This window comes from Pygocentrus nattereri, chromosome 18 (genome assembly GCF_015220715.1).
Source record: "Pygocentrus nattereri isolate fPygNat1 chromosome 18, fPygNat1.pri, whole genome shotgun sequence".
Taxonomy (NCBI): Eukaryota; Metazoa; Chordata; class Actinopteri; order Characiformes; family Serrasalmidae; genus Pygocentrus; species Pygocentrus nattereri.
Window position 1 is genome coordinate 16558055 of NC_051228.1, and position 16302 is coordinate 16574356.

At 45.7% G+C, this 16302-nt stretch overlaps 1 protein-coding gene across 3 annotated transcripts in view; it reads right to left on the reverse strand.

The window, feature by feature from the left end:
• The window catches only part of setd1ba (SET domain containing 1B, histone lysine methyltransferase a), a 37565-nt gene that overhangs the window by 11464 nt on the left and 9799 nt on the right, over positions 1–16302 (reverse strand). For 2 of the 3 annotated variants that reach the window (XM_017693633.2, XM_037547019.1), the window contains exons 7-15: positions 15994–16196; positions 14025–14889; positions 4670–5434; positions 3416–3595; positions 3233–3326; positions 1657–1877; positions 1108–1183; positions 662–1015; positions 1–117 (exon numbers count right to left, since the gene is read on the reverse strand). The exon at positions 1–117 is cut by the window's left edge. In XM_017693633.2, the coding sequence (XP_017549122.1) occupies positions 1–117; positions 662–1015; positions 1108–1183; positions 1657–1877; positions 3233–3326; positions 3416–3595; positions 4670–5434; positions 14025–14889; positions 15994–16196 (2875 nt within the window). The remainder of the gene's footprint in view (positions 118–661; positions 1016–1107; positions 1184–1656; positions 1878–3232; positions 3327–3415; positions 3596–4669; positions 5435–14024; positions 14890–15993; positions 16197–16302) is intronic. The other variant, XM_017693631.2, reaches the window with a different exon arrangement.

Sequence of the window (16302 nt, forward strand, 5' to 3'; positions counted from 1 at the left end):
GGACATCCAAGTCGCTGTCGGCCAAAGAACCTGTCGGTGTGGGGGGCCGCAGAGTGCCCACGTCCTCCAGAGACGCCTCCACCTTCGGAACATCCACGTCTATGTCTAGTTCCTCTACTGAGAACAAGACAGAACGCTGTTCGCACAACTTGGAATAGTAAAGCATGAATTAAGCTCTAACAGAATTCATATCCAGAATGTAGTTCTAATAAAATTTATGTCTATAATGAAATTCTAATACCGTTAATATCCAGTAAGAAATTCTAATAAAATTAATGTCCAGAATGAAGTTTCAATAAAATTAACATTGGGAATAAAATTTGAATAAAATTGACATCCAGAATGAAGTTCTAATAAATATCCAGAACACATTATTTTAAAAGTGATAAAATCTTAGGGAGGAATCTTGACAAACTACTATAAGAAGACAATTACAATGTATTATTCATCTTAATGTCTATTCGCTCCCAAAAAAGTACAGAATTAAGTGTCTAAATCTACATTCTGGAGTCTATAATAAATATTAATATGATAACTGATTGTGAATTTGAACAGCGGTATTTTGAATGTTTACTGTGTGAGAACATAAACAGTACAGATGCAAACTGATTTAAATTTGAATATAATCAACAAATATATCATTTAAACCAGCTTTAATTACCTGGCAGTCCTTTTGGCGATGGAGGTCGAAGGTCATCCATAGCCGCTCTGACCGACCGCGTGGCCTCCTCTGCCTCAAGCCGGCCAGACTCGCATTCCTCCTCCAGCGGGGGCACCGGTGGGGTCCCTGGGACTTTCAGCTCAGACTCCTCCTCCTCCTCAGACGATGATGAGGACGAAGATGACGAAGATGAGGATGTCCGCGTTTCCGCCTCTACACCAATCTCCATGGCAACCTCCTCTTCCTCTTCCTCCTCCTCCTCATGCTCCTCCTCCGAGCTAGTGTCGTACTCGGAGGAGCTGTCAGACGCAGACGAGTCAGAGTCGGATTCAGAGGAAGAAGAACTGCCCGGCTCTGAACAGACAGCAGAAATGGATGCTGTTAATACAGTGTTATTACACTGAGCAAATCGTAATTAAATCCACATTACTGTTCTCAGTTATTACCGCCATCAGACGAGTCAGAAGAAGAACTGGCCTCAGACTCACTGTCCTCTTCTTCAACGTCCTCATCGTCTGCCTCCTGGAAAAGGCCAGACAGAAACCAGACACAGCTTAATGATTAGGAGCGCTGCCGTTTATGTGCTAATAACACAATGAAATAATTTATTATATATTTATTAACACTGCTTTCCTGTTTATATTATCTAATGTTTTTCACTTGCTCCAGTCTGTCGCCCTCTACTGGCCGCTCCGCTATAAACACAGACTGTTTAACTCTACAGATCTAGTCATAACTCTGTCATAGTCTAAAAGACATACAGTACTGTGAAAAGGTCTTAGCTCACCTGAATTACACATAAATAAGTGTTTATGCTCTGAATAAATGGTCAGTCTTTGAATATTACAAATTAACTAATGAATTTTAATTTATTTCAAAGCAAATGTCAGTGTGAATCAGTAGAAGCGCAGTACTGTGCTGATACGGTGCCGATACAGCGATGTGGAGCCCTGTTCATCGCTCCTTCACTACCTACTGCAGCTGTGCTCTCTCACCTTGCCTGATGAAAGCCTCTCTGATGTTTCTGCATCAGGTTCTTCTCGATCGGACAGAGATGACTCTTCCCGGCCAGACGCCACCTCTTCCTCCTCCTCCTCCTCCTCCTCCTCCTCTCCTTCGCTGTCCAGTTCCACCGGTCTGGCGTGCCGGCGCTTCGCTGAGGAGTTTTCAGCATCCAGTCTGGTGCCATCTGCTGGAAGCTCCGTTCGTTCTGACTCTGAAAATACACAGACTCAGTGTAACTACAGGCTCAGAGTTCTAAACCAAAGATCTATACCATTGTGAAAAAGTCTTAGCACACATGAATCATATTTAAACTGTTTAAATATGAATACTAACAAACATCTCATAAAAAAGCAATAATATTTGATCTCTTGGTCTGCAAAATAAGCTTATTCAATACTTCTAGCCGTTATTTTACTGAAGCTAATTTATCTCAACAGATGACTGAAAACTGTACTTCGATTGCATATAATGTGTGACGCCAGTGTAACCTTCCCAATATAAGCATTATTGGCACATATTTTACTGATGTTTATTAAAGTGCCAGTACAACAATTCACTAAATGTTGTGAAAATGAATATGGAAGAAGCAGCAGGTAAATGTTCCAGTGAGGGTCATGGAGGTAAAGATGTAATCAGTGTGAGAGTTTTAAATGATCATAAACCTGACTGTGTCTTAGGCCCAATCACATTTCACCCCTTGCTCCTAACACTTAGCCCTACTTGCGCGTTCACGTCTAGGTTAAAAAGCTAAGTTCAGCTTCACATCACTGAAGAATTCTGAAGTTGTGAATGAATCGCGAGCGCTCTGCGGATAAACGGCAAATGTCAGTGTGATATACCATTATTGCTATAGTCTGGAGACAAAGCAGGAAAACATGTCCTGACTATTTTTTTCCAGGCTATTTTAAATAGGATTCATCTGTCCTGTCATGTGACACAAAAGTGATCACCACAGCTGGAGGCACATTGGAAAGCCAGAAAACCTTGTCTCTTCTGTTTACGTAAAAGTCGCCGACAACAACTGATGAAGTATCCGGTTCTAGAAAGACTGTCCCATTTCATAGGAGAAAGATTTCAACCACTACCCCTTGTAACTCAGTTTCAAGGGGGAGGGTTACACTCGAAAACAAGGGGTAGGGGTAAAAATAAGAAATGGGATTGGGCCTTTAACTCAGCTCTGGAAAGAACTGCAGATTTGACTCAACCAGCTCAGACTCATACTGAGAATCAAGACAAAACAGGGAAAGTGAAAATCCTGCTTTATCGCCCTTTCCCTCTCTAAGGGTGCACAGACACAAAGCTCCATAGAAAGACTTCCTGAATCCATCGGTTTAAATATAAAAAAAAAAGCCCTCTGCAGTTTTGTAATACTGACTTTATAACACTTTGTAACAAAAATTCTGAAGCAGCAGCGGCAATAATCTTTAAATCCTGGGCCACCACTGCAAAATACATACAGTGGAAACACAATATGCTTATGTAAAATCTGCTGGTGTTGGTCATGTTGAGTCTGAAGAAAGTTATAAAGACTTCTAACAGGAAGATGTTGAAGAGGCTCAATCTGACCTTCATCTTCCAGCTCATCATCTACAGGAGTGGATGGTCGTGCTCTTTTGTTCTCTGCAGTGGAGGTGGGGTCAGGAGGCTCTTTCCGCTTCACCTGAGAACAACATTGTCATAATCATCATCATGTCAGTTATTTATTTCTAAAGGAGACAGTGACTCAGTCTCAGAGCTGAACGCTGATACCTTGAAGGATGGCAGGCGGATGGCGCCGCGCAGCCCAATGCCCAGGCCCATGCCCTCATAGCCCAGACCTTCGCCTTTACTCCAGTTCTCCAGCAGACTGGACGACAACGTCTCCTTCGGCTTCGTTCGTTCCTTCTCCTCCTCTTTACCCTCGCCAGGCTTTACAGGGGTGGAGGTAGCCTGGTGATCAAATTTACATTGTTACTTTACTATGTTGTTCAAATTTGTACAGTTTTCATTTTAAATTTACACTATATGGTCTATGGTATATGGTCTATGGTATATGGACTATTGACACATTTAATTCAGAGTTCCAATTGCTTCCAGAAGCAACATCAGCACAAGAACAGGAGCTTCATGAAACGGGTCCCCATGGCTGAGTAGCTGCACACAAGCCTACGATCACTATGTGCAATGCCAAGTGTCGGCTGGAGTGGTGTAAAGCACGTCACCACTGGACTCTGGAGCAGAGGAAATGTGTTTTCTGGAGTGATGAATCATGCTTCACTATCTAGCAGTCTGATGGATAAATCTGGGTTTGGTGGTTACGGGAGAACACTACCTACCAGAATGCATAGTGCCAACTGTAAAGTTTGGTGGAGGGGGGATGATGGGCTGGGGTTGTTTTTAAGGTTTAGGCTCCTTAGTTTCAGTGAAGAGTGACGTTAGTGCTACAGCACAGAAAGACATATTTTATAATTATATGCTTCCAGCTTTCCCGTTCCAGCATGACTGCACAAAGTGAACCGTGCGCTAAGTGAGTTCCATAAAGACATGGTTTGATCAGTTTGGTGCGGTGGAACTCCAGTGGTCTACACAGAGCCCTGACCTCAACCCCACTGAACACTATTGGAATGAAATGAAACCATCCAACATCAGGGTCTGACCTCACAAATGCTCTGTTAACTGAATGGGCACAAATTCCAGACACACACACACCAACTCCATATTAATGCCCATGCTTTTGGAATGGGACATCCAACAAGCTCATACAGGTGTGACTGTCAGGTGTTTACATACTTTTGGCCATATAGTGTATACTTTAGTTTCATGTGAACAGCCCCAACCTCCCCCACCTAGAAACCTCTACCCCACACTTCCACTTACAGGCCTCTTTATTTGAAACACCGTTATTTATACAACACTTTTAAAACAAACCAAAAAAGGCATTTTAAATTGCCTTTTACAATTTAAGGCAAAAAATGAATTCATATATGTAAAAAAAAAGTTTATTTCCAAACAAAATGTCATCACCTTAGCCGAACGTTCCTTCTTCTCCCACCATTCATCAAAAGCCCTGAAGGCCACCACCTCCACCATCTTGCGGTTGAGGTCTCGCTTCATGATGGCCTTAAGCTCTTTGACGATTACCATCAGGACCCCGTCCACCGTAGCTTTATGGGGGTCCTCCTTCTGCGTCTCATACCCAGGTGGGGGTACTGTAGGGTTAAACTTGGGCATGCTGGGTATAGACCAGTGCTGGCCATGCCCCACCGCACCCGAGGGGGCACCCATCACAGACAGATGCGAGTATGGACCCCCAAACTGCATGGCCCCGGCTGTGGCGCCTGCAGCGGCAGCACTGCTCAGGTAGTGGGGATATGGATATGGGCGCTGGCTCTGTGCCATCCGGCTCAGCATCTGAGTCTGCATCTGGAAAGACATGTGGACGCTGCCCCACTGTGGCAGGCAGCTCATCAGGTCCACCGGCACCATGGGTACCATGCCTGGCGGGTAAGGGTGGAGCGGGTGCAGCAGCGGGTGGGCCGTCAGGTGAGGAGGGTGCGGAGCTGGGACAGTAGAGTGGGGGGGTAAATGGTGGGGGGGCAGGGCGTACCCAGCCTGAGGGTGGTGGGGCATAGGGGGAAACCCAGGGGGCGGGATGCCCATGGCCTGTGGCGCCAACAGGGACATGGCGGAGTTCACCACGATGCCTTTTGCACAGTCGCTGCCTGAGATCGGAGTGCCTGGCATCTCATCATCAGAGATTTCCATATCCTCCCCTGATGACTGGCCGCACTGAAAGATAAGGTAAACAATTAGTGAAAGTTAGTAAACATAGAAGCAGGTGTGGAGTAAACCTTGGGGCAGGTGTGGAGTATACTGAAGAGCAGATGCGCAGTAAATTTATGAGCAAGAAATTTAGGAGCAGGTGTGGAGCAAATTTAGAAGCAGGTGAAGACTACATTATGGAGCAGATGTGGAATATATTGTGTAGCAAACTTTTGTCCATCATGATGTCTCAACAAATGCATTTGTATTTATTAGAATATTTACTTGTATTTACTTTTTCGCCTTAGCTAAACACACCCAATGATTTGCACGTCAGCTTAAATAACTGATCATCTCAAATAATTTTGATTAGGTGTAATAATTGTGAATGCTAAAATAATAACAGAAAGTCTGTTGACTGACCACAAGAAATGTTAGGAGGCCAAATGTTCTTCCTAAGCACTGAATGGAAGGGTGCCAAAATGAACGCAGACTCTACTTGTTATATTTAATTTTTCTCCCAAAGTGTTAGATTCAGTAAATAAACCATAATGGCACATTAAAGTCTGTAGAAATGTGCCACTTTGTGTTTGTCCCTTGCAAATGTGGCGCCAACTTTCACTCAAAAGTAATCTGACTGATTTTCATTGTTGTCTGTTGCAAAGTGTGAAAGAGGAAGTGAAAGTGTTCAGAGGTTAGCCAATCAGAATTCAGCTCACGTGCAGTTCGGTTACAGACTGTACTGATTATACTGCCAGTTTAAAGGAGAACTCCACCAAATCTTTTGAAGTTTCTGAATAATTAAATGATGTAAACAGAGTAGTTTGGTGTGAAATGCTCCATTCTAGAAAAACTGACCCAAGTCAGAATCACACTGGTGGTGATAGGAACCAGATGTCCACCTTTAAAAGCTCCCTCACAGAAGTTTATTACATGAAATGGTTATTTCATTACTTCATATCATTATTTATTTTCATCCATCATTATTTTCACATCGTTAACATTTCATATAAAACTCAGAAGACACATGTAGGTTCACTGGTGGTTTTGGACAGTAAATAAAATATTTGTGTTGTAGCCATGGTGACCCCTGGTTCCCATCACCACCACTGTAAAGAAACCTGGACCCTTTCACACCAAACTACTCTGAATCACTCCGTTTACATCTCATAAACTCAATTATGGAGGAATTTTAAGACTTTGGTTGAATTGCCCTTTAGGTACACCTGTGTTTTATTGTTTTGACTGTAGCAGCTGTTTGTGATGATGTGTTTCCTGCTGTATCTTGTTTTTTTGTTATGAGCACTGAGACAAACCCATACACACAGAGTTAATTATTACAGGAGAATTAAAATATTTTAAATATATTAAATGTTGATGGGAACATAATCGGAAATAATAAGATTTCTTTGGGGACTATTTTGCCCGACAGGGCCTTACTGCATCCCTCCACCATTCAGCACTGAAGAGCGTGTGATTTAAATGAGGAAATACAGAAATTCATCGCTACTGCACAACTACAGACCTATAATAAACAACACAACAGCACAGCCATAGACTTGCAATAACACAGCACAGCTACAGATCTAGTTTATCAACACTACAGCACAGCTACAGACTTGTAACAACACCACAGCACAACTACAGATCTATAATAACCCTGCAGCACAGCTACAGACCTGTAATAAACCTGCATCACAACTATAGACTTATATTAACACTACAGCACAGCAAAAGGCCTGTAAAAACCTTGCAGCACAGCTACAGACCTGTAATAACACAGCACAGCTACAGACCTGTAATAACACAGCACAGCTACAGACCTGTAATTACTACAGCACAGCTTAGCTTTCATTAACCAGTACATAACAACTGCTGCAATTAACAAAATAACTACAACCCCAGTACCAAAAAAAGTTGGGATGCTGTGCAGAGCGTAAATAAAAACAGAATGCAGATGATATGCAAATCATGCAAACCATATTTAAGGAAAATACTACAAAGACAACATATCAAATGTTGAAATTGAGAACTTTATGAAAAATATGTGCCCATTTTGGATTTGATGCTAACAACACAATCCATAAAAGTTGGTATAGAGGCATGTTTACCACTGTGTTTCATCACCTCTTCTTTTTAAAACACTCTATAAGCATATGGGAGCTGAGGAGACTGTAGTTTTGAAAGTGAAATGTTTTCCCATTCTTGTTCGATATAGGATTTCAGTTGCTCATCAGTTCGGGGTCTTCTTTGATGTATTATTCATTTAATAATGTACTAAATGTTTTCAGAGGTGACAGATCTGAGCCCATGCAGTGACTTCCACTTCAGAACCGTGTCTGTTTTTAGTGCAGTACCGCCTGAGGCCCCAAAGATCATGGCCAACAAATACTGGTTTGGACGCTCTTTTAATATCATGTCATGTTACTGCCAATGTTTGCCAATCAACCACCAGGTGTTTCTTTTAGCATTGCACAACTTTAGCAGCCTTTTGTTTCCTCTGTCCCAAATTTTTTGGAATGACATCAAATTCAAAATGGGCATCTATATTTAAAAGGAAAAAGCTATAAAATTTCTCAGTTTTAACATCTAATATGTTCTATTTTCAGTTAAATATAGGGTTAAAATGATTTGGCCATCATTGCATTTTGTTTTTATTTACGTGTAGTAGTTGTATTTAATTTTGCAGAAATTTGAGATAAATGAGTGCAATTCCTCTTTAAATAACAATCAGTAAATATGAACTTTACAGTGTGCATGTGGTGTGGAGGTGTGTGTCTCTGGGGAGAGGAGGAATCCCTCGGCACTTCAGCTTCTGTTTTCATTTCATTCAGCACAGAGCGTGTGATGTAAATGAGGAAACACAGAAATTCTTCACTACTGCACAAAAACAGACCCATAATAACAACACAACAGCACAGCTACAAATCTGTAATAACACAGCACAGCGAGATATCTATATTATCAACACTACAGCACCGCTACAGACCTGCAATAACACTACAGCACCGCTACAGACCTGCAATAACACTACAGCACCGCTACAGACCTGCAATAACACTACAGCACCGCTACAGACCTGCAATAACACTACAGCACCGCTACAGACCTGCAATAACACTACAGCACCGCTACAGACCTGCAATAACACAGCACAGCGAGATATCTATATTAACAACACCACAGCGCGGCTGCAGACCTGCAACACTACTACAGCGCGGCTGCAGACCTGCAATAACACTACAGCACCGCTACAGACCTGCAATAACACTACAGCACCGCTACAGACCTGCAATAACACTACAGCACCGCTACAGACCTGCAATAACACTACAGCACCGCTACAGACCTGCAATAACACAGCACAGCGAGATATCTATATTAACAACACTACAGCACCGCTACAGACCTGCAATAACACAGCACAGCGAGATATCTATATTAACAACACCACAGCACGGCTGCAGACCTGCAGTAGCACCACAGCACGGCTGCAGACCTGCAGTAGCACCACAGAACAGCTGCAGACCTGCAGTAGCACCACAGAACGGCTGCAGACCTGCAGTAGCACCACAGCACGGCTGCAGACCTGCAGTAGCACCACAGCACGGCTGCAGACCTGCAGTAGCACCACAGCACGGCTGCAGACCTGCAGTAGCACCACAGCACGGCTGCAGACCTGCAGTAGCACCACAGCACGGCTGCAGACCTGCAGTAGCACCACAGCACGGCTGCAGACCTGCAGTAGCACCACAGCACGGCTGCAGACCTGCAGTAGCACCACAGCACGGCTGCAGACCTGCAGTAGCACCACAGCACGGCTGCAGACCTGCAGTAGCACCACAGCACGGCTGCAGACCTGCAGTAGCACCACAGAACGGCTGCAGACCTGCAGTAGCACCACAGCACGGCTGCAGACCTGCAGTAGCACCACAGCACGGCTGCAGACCTGCAGTAGCACCACAGCACGGCTGCAGACCTGCAGTAGCACTACAGCACCGCTACAGACCTGCAATAACACAGCACAGCGAGATATCTATATTAACAACACCACAGCACGGCTGCAGACCTGCAGTAGCACCACAGCACGGCTGCAGACCTGCAGTAGCACCACAGAACAGCTGCAGACCTGCAGTAGCACCACAGAACGGCTGCAGACCTGCAGTAGCACCACAGAACGGCTGCAGACCTGCAGTAGCACCACAGCACGGCTGCAGACCTGCAGTAGCACCACAGCACGGCTGCAGACCTGCAGTAGCACCACAGCACGGCTGCAGACCTGCAGTAGCACCACAGCACGGCTGCAGACCTGCAGTAGCACCACAGCACGGCTGCAGACCTGCAGTAGCACCACAGCACGGCTGCAGACCTGCAGTAGCACCACAGCACGGCTGCAGACCTGCAGTAGCACCACAGAACGGCTGCAGACCTGCAGTAGCACCACAGAACGGCTGCAGACCTGCAGTAGCACCACAGCACGGCTGCAGACCTGCAGTAGCACCACAGCACGGCTGCAGACCTGCAGTAGCACCACAGCACGGCTGCAGACCTGCAGTAGCACCACAGCACGGCTGCAGACCTGCAGTAGCACCACAGCACGGCTGCAGACCTGCAGTAGCACCACAGCACGGCTGCAGACCTGCAGTAGCACTACAGCACCGCTACAGACCTGCAATAACACAGCACAGCGAGATATCTATATTAACAACACCACAGCACCGCTACAGACCTGCAATAACACAGCACAGCGAGATATCTATATTAACAACACCACAGCACCGCTACAGACCTGCAATAACACAGCACAGCGAGATATCTATATTAACAGCACCACAGCACCGCTACAGACCTGCAATAACACCACAGCACCGCTACAGACCTGCAATAACACAGCACAGCGAGATATCTATATTAACAACACCACAGCACCGCTACAGACCTGCAATAACACCACAGCACCGCTACAGACCTGCAATAACACAGCACAGCGAGATATCTATATTAACAACACCACAGCACCGCTACAGACCTGCAATAACACCACAGCACCGCTACAGACCTGCAATAACACAGCACAGCGAGATATCTATATTAACAACACCACAGCACCGCTACAGACCTGCAATAACACAGCACAGCGAGATATCTATATTAACAGCACCACAGCACCGCTACAGACCTGCAATAACACCACAGCACCGCTACAGACCTGCAATAACACAGCACAGCGAGATATCTATATTAACAACACCACAGCACCGCTACAGACCTGCAATAACACAGCACAGCGAGATATCTATATTAACAACACCACAGCACCGCTACAGACCTGCAATAACACAGCACAGCGAGATATCTATATTAACAACACCACAGCACCGCTACAGACCTGCAATAACACAGCACAGTGAGATATCTATATTAACAGCACCACAGCACGGCTGCAGACCTGCAGTAGCACCACAGCACGGCTGCAGACCTGCAGTAGCACCACAGCACGGCTGCAGACCTGCAGTAGCACCACAGCACGGCTGCAGACCTGCAGTAGCACCACAGCACGGCTGCAGACCTGCAGTAGCACCACAGCACGGCTGCAGACCTGCAGTAGCACCACAGCACGGCTGCAGACCTGCAGTAGCACCACAGCACGGCTGCAGACCTGCAGTAGCACCACAGCACGGCTGCAGACCTGCAGAAGCACCACAGCACGGCTGCAGACCTGCAGTAGCACCACAGCACGGCTGCAGACCTGCAGTAGCACCACAGAACGGCTGCAGACCTGCAGTAGCACCACAGCACGGCTGCAGACCTGCAGTAGCACCACAGCACGGCTGCAGACCTGCAGTAGCACCACAGCACGGCTGCAGACCTGCAGTAGCACCACAGCACGGCTGCAGACCTGCAGTAGCACCACAGCACGGCTGCAGACCTGCAGTAGCACCACAGCACGGCTGCAGACCTGCAGTAGCACCACAGCACGGCTGCAGACCTGCAGTAGCACCACAGCACGGCTGCAGACCTGCAGTAGCACCACAGCACGGCTGCAGACCTGCAGTAGCACCACAGAACGGCTGCAGACCTGCAGTAGCACCACAGCACGGCTGCAGACCTGCAGTAGCACCACAGCACGGCTGCAGACCTGCAGTAGCACCACAGCACGGCTGCAGACCTGCAGTAGCACCACAGCACGGCTGCAGACCTGCAGTAGCACCACAGCACGGCTGCAGACCTGCAGTAGCACCACAGCACGGCTGCAGACCTGCAGTAGCACCACAGAACGGCTGCAGACCTGCAGTAGCACCACAGCACGGCTGCAGACCTGCAGTAGCACCACAGCACGGCTGCAGACCTGCAGTAGCACCACAGCACGGCTGCAGACCTGCAGTAGCACCACAGCACGGCTGCAGACCTGCAGTAGCACCACAGCACGGCTGCAGACCTGCAGTAGCACCACAGCACGGCTGCAGACCTGCAGTAGCACCACAGCACGGCTGCAGACCTGCAGTAGCACCACAGCACGGCTGCAGACCTGCAGTAGCACCACAGCACGGCTGCAGACCTGCAGTAGCACCACAGCACGGCTGCAGACCTGCAATAGCACTACAGCACAGTACTGTGCAAAAGGTTTGGATTAGTAAAATTATATTTTACTATTTACTGTTTATCTGGCCAGTAAGTGTTTAATAACATTCATAAAGTAAGTAGTGATTTTCTGTGTCAGTGTGTTTCCTGCTCTACTCCAATAAGTATACTTATCATAAAAGTTCAGTTATTTCATCCAATCAATAGTTATATTAAATTACATTATACCAATAAGCTACATACATACATACATCATACATTTTATATACACACACACACACACTATTATATATATACATATACACACACACACACACACGTATTCATATGTTTGTCATTTCTGCATTTTTGCACTCAAAAAGAAAAACCTCTCCACTGTGTTCAAGAAGGGTCTAAAATATTCTGGTTCCATCAGTTTCAATCAGGTTTTATTGTGACAGCTTTGCTGTTGGAATAAAATCTTGTGTCCCTAGTTCTATCATTTTTCTTCTTTTGATCTCTTTTAGTACAGAATGTTTTTCTTCTCCTATAAAGTTACTGTTTTAGAGATACAAGATTTTATTCCGACAGTGATGTTACATTAAGCATATTTAAGATCTGACATTGTGCTGTCACCATTTTAACATCACAGAATTTTTTGTATAAAAGGTGTTCACACTTTCAGTCTCCAAACATGTTAAATACTTCAAGCATAAAAAAATTTAATAATCATAATAAAATAATAACAAACAACTGAAAGTGAGTGTATTGTAAAATATGAATGCTGTGTCTCTAAGAAAAGGAGAAATGATGTGAATATTAAAGTCAGCAGTGCTGTGAGCTGATGTGATGAGAGCTCAGTAATCAGAGAGTTTGTAGAAAGTTTTAAAACTGGAATATTTCTAACAGCAGATTTCACAACTTCCTGCAGTGCCGGCTGAACCATCACAGGGGCCCCTCGCTTAGCACTCTACGCTGAGCACATGTGGTCAGATCCAAACTCACCGCACCCCCCACCCCCCGTGCTATCATCTACACTTTCAGAAAAAGGAACCTGTTAGAGAAACTCTACGAAGGAATTCTGTTTCTGTTATTCTGGCCACACTAGTACCAGCATGAACTTAGTTCAACATAACATCCCCCTAGTTCACCCCTCACCCCCAAATATAGGCTTTTTAGCTTTTAAGTTAACACTGCAACTAATAGGCTAACATAGCTATCAAGTAATGGAAGCATATACCCCACCAACTAGCAGTCTTGCAGTGCTAGTGAAGGAACACACATCTGGGAACAACTGGTCCCAGATGGTTGGTATAGTGTAGCAGGTAACACCTCTGCCTTCTACGCTGTAGACTGGGGTTCAATCCCCTGCTTAGACAAGCAATCTACACTATATCAATAAGAGTCCTTGGGCAAGACTCCTAACACCACCTTCACCTACCTGTGTAAAATGATTAAATTGTAAGTTGCTCTGGATAAGAGCATCAGCCAAATGCCGTAAATGTAAATGGTCACTGCCCTCAAACTCCTCCAGTCTGACTCTTTAAAGACCAGCATGTAATCAATACACAGAAGCACTCTTGTTAGCTAACAGAGCTGTTTATTGTAAATGTATGTAACATGATCTACAGGCAACTTTTCAGTCGTGCTAACTTATGCTACATCCACATGCTAACGACTGCCTTTATGTCTGTCATACATTGTTAACATGTACACCGGTGCCCCCTACTGTGAGCTCTGCCTTTACGAGATGAATTGGTTTAGAAATTTCACTCTTGTTTTGTTTCACCCTAATAAGTCCACATCCTGCACTTTTAGCCCAAATTTTCTCTCATCTGGAGGTTCTAATTGTGAGATCACATCTGGCCCTGAGAGACAACAGACACCAAGAGAGCTTTGGCTGACTACATCTGGGGCAAGTAGAGAAACTGTATGAATTAAAATTTCATCAAAGTACAGCTTTAATAAATTTGCATACAGGGTTCTTATTGTATACACAGCATGCAAATTAATGATGCTAAACTTTCAGTGAAAGTGAAAGATCTGAGGTACTTACTGACTCTGGTTTTTCAGTGGGGGTCCGTGGCCCACCTGTTGTGCTCTGGCCATGTGCATTTTGTGGTGATGTGCTCTGGGGACAAAGCATTAAAGCGGCAGTGCCGGCAACGGGCTCATCATCGTCAGAGTCAGGCAGAGGGGTGGGGCTGATGTCCTCCAGGCCGGTGCTGGGTGGCCGCGAGGGATGCTGTGGCGGGCAGGGGGGAATAGGGGAAAGCTGAGAGGAGGAGGAGGAGATGGGGCTTCCTTCCATCCGCACCTCTCCGTCCGAATCACCTCGATCGCTCAGGAACGGCAGCTTTGTCCGCTTCTCCTTCAGCAGCATCTCGATTCTGGAGTCCAGGCTGTTTCGCTCTGCCTCCAGGGCGGGGGACGGGCACGTTTCGGGTGTGCCTACAGGTGGGGTGCAGGCAGAGGGCGGCGTGGTTGGCACCGGGGGCGGCTCAGGTATGGGTGGGGTCTCGGGGCGATCCCTGACTGTCATGTAGTCAGGGGGCGTGGGTAACGGAGCCTGCGGCTGCCGCCTAAAGTCCAGCTCTCTCTGTGGGGGCTGAGGGGGATACACGGGGGGTTCTGTGTGGGGGTACACTGGGGGTAAGGGGGGCTGGTAGGGCTGGAAAGTGGTGGGTTTGAAGCTGGGCGTGACTGGCGGAGGGGGTGTATTAGAAAATGCAGGCGAAGGCGGTTCAGGTGGTTGGTGCTGTTTAAAGCTGCTCTGCTGCTCTGCGTTGCCACGATAAGCCCCGCCCACTCCGTGAACATAGTGCCTCTCCAGTCTGCGGTTATAAATGTCCTGAAATTGTCTGGACTTGTACCCCCCTGACCCCTCGGCACGGTGTGGCTGGAATGCTGGAGTGCCCTGCCTGCGGGGAGGATGGGACAGTGTTAAGGTGGACGGGACAGTGTTAAGGTGGACGATACAGCGGCAACATAACATCACGACACTCAAAGAAACATTCAGGATATGAAATACGACACAAAGTTTTTCTGAGGTTTGTGAAATGCTGGAATAGACAAAACACACCAGCAAATCTGCAAACACACAGCAACTGCTGTGAAAAACTGCAAAAGGAATAAAATTATGTAATAAAACTTGATGGGCTGCCGCCATCCAATCAGCTTCGTCTTAGTCTGTAGTTTATGCAGTTACTTACACACTAGCTGTTCTTTACAGGTGCTCCAAACTTGAATCTAAATCAATCATAAATGTAATGTATTCTGTGATTAAATTTATCATGATAATAAAAACATACTGCCATATTGCCCATGCATAGACAGTGTGCAACATCTGTTATGGCTGTATGCTTAAAATATTCTGTTAAGTTAATCAAGTCAAAATTGGGCAATTTGAACAAAATATATATTTAAATATACATATAAATATATATACACAACCATTTTAGATTTTTAAGTAAATTCTTTTACTAATTTTTAGCTTAATGATGTGGTAGTTTTCTAGGGTGTCACTTTTTTTTTTAAAACAAAAACACCAGCCTCCCCCTTCAACTTCATTTTAGACTTTCGTCTAATTTCTTGAGCCATTTGTTAAAGCTGCATTATGTAAGATTTGGCAATTTATAGCTCTCTCTGGTGGAAATGTGTAACCGCAACAACTTTTGTAGTGAGTTGTGCTTCTTTCCCAAGCAGATCAATCTGATAACTTGTAACGTTAATGTGTAAAGACGTACAACGTGGTGTGAAAACCTCAATGCCTCTGACTTTTAAATGATTATTTCAGGCTTTGCAGGGCCACTTACAGCAAAGCACACTCACCATAATTTAGCGAGTTTCTATTTTCCTCACTCATTAACGACACTTCTTTCAGTTTTAACACGTAAATCTTACACAGCGTAGCTTTAAACATCTAGTTTCACACTGTGATGTCCATTTACAGCTTCACCAGCTCCTACAGATGCTACAGTGTGTCAGAGTGAACAGAGAGTGAGCAGTGCCACCCACTGTGGTACCTGCTGGAGTAGGTGGAGTCCTGAGAGAACGGTGTTCCGGTGGGGCGGGGGGTGTGGGGTGTTCCCTGTGACTGGGGCGTGTCCTGTCTCAGGCTGGAGTATGCTGTGTCCAGACTCAGGGGCGTGCTGGTGCTGCTTGGCGTTACGGGTCCCCCCACTGTCGAGGAACTTCCCTCAGAGAGCCTCCTCAAGGGCTCACACGCCTACACACACACACACACACACACACACACACACACACACACACACACACACACATATATATATATATATATATATATATATATATATATAATAAAAATAATATCA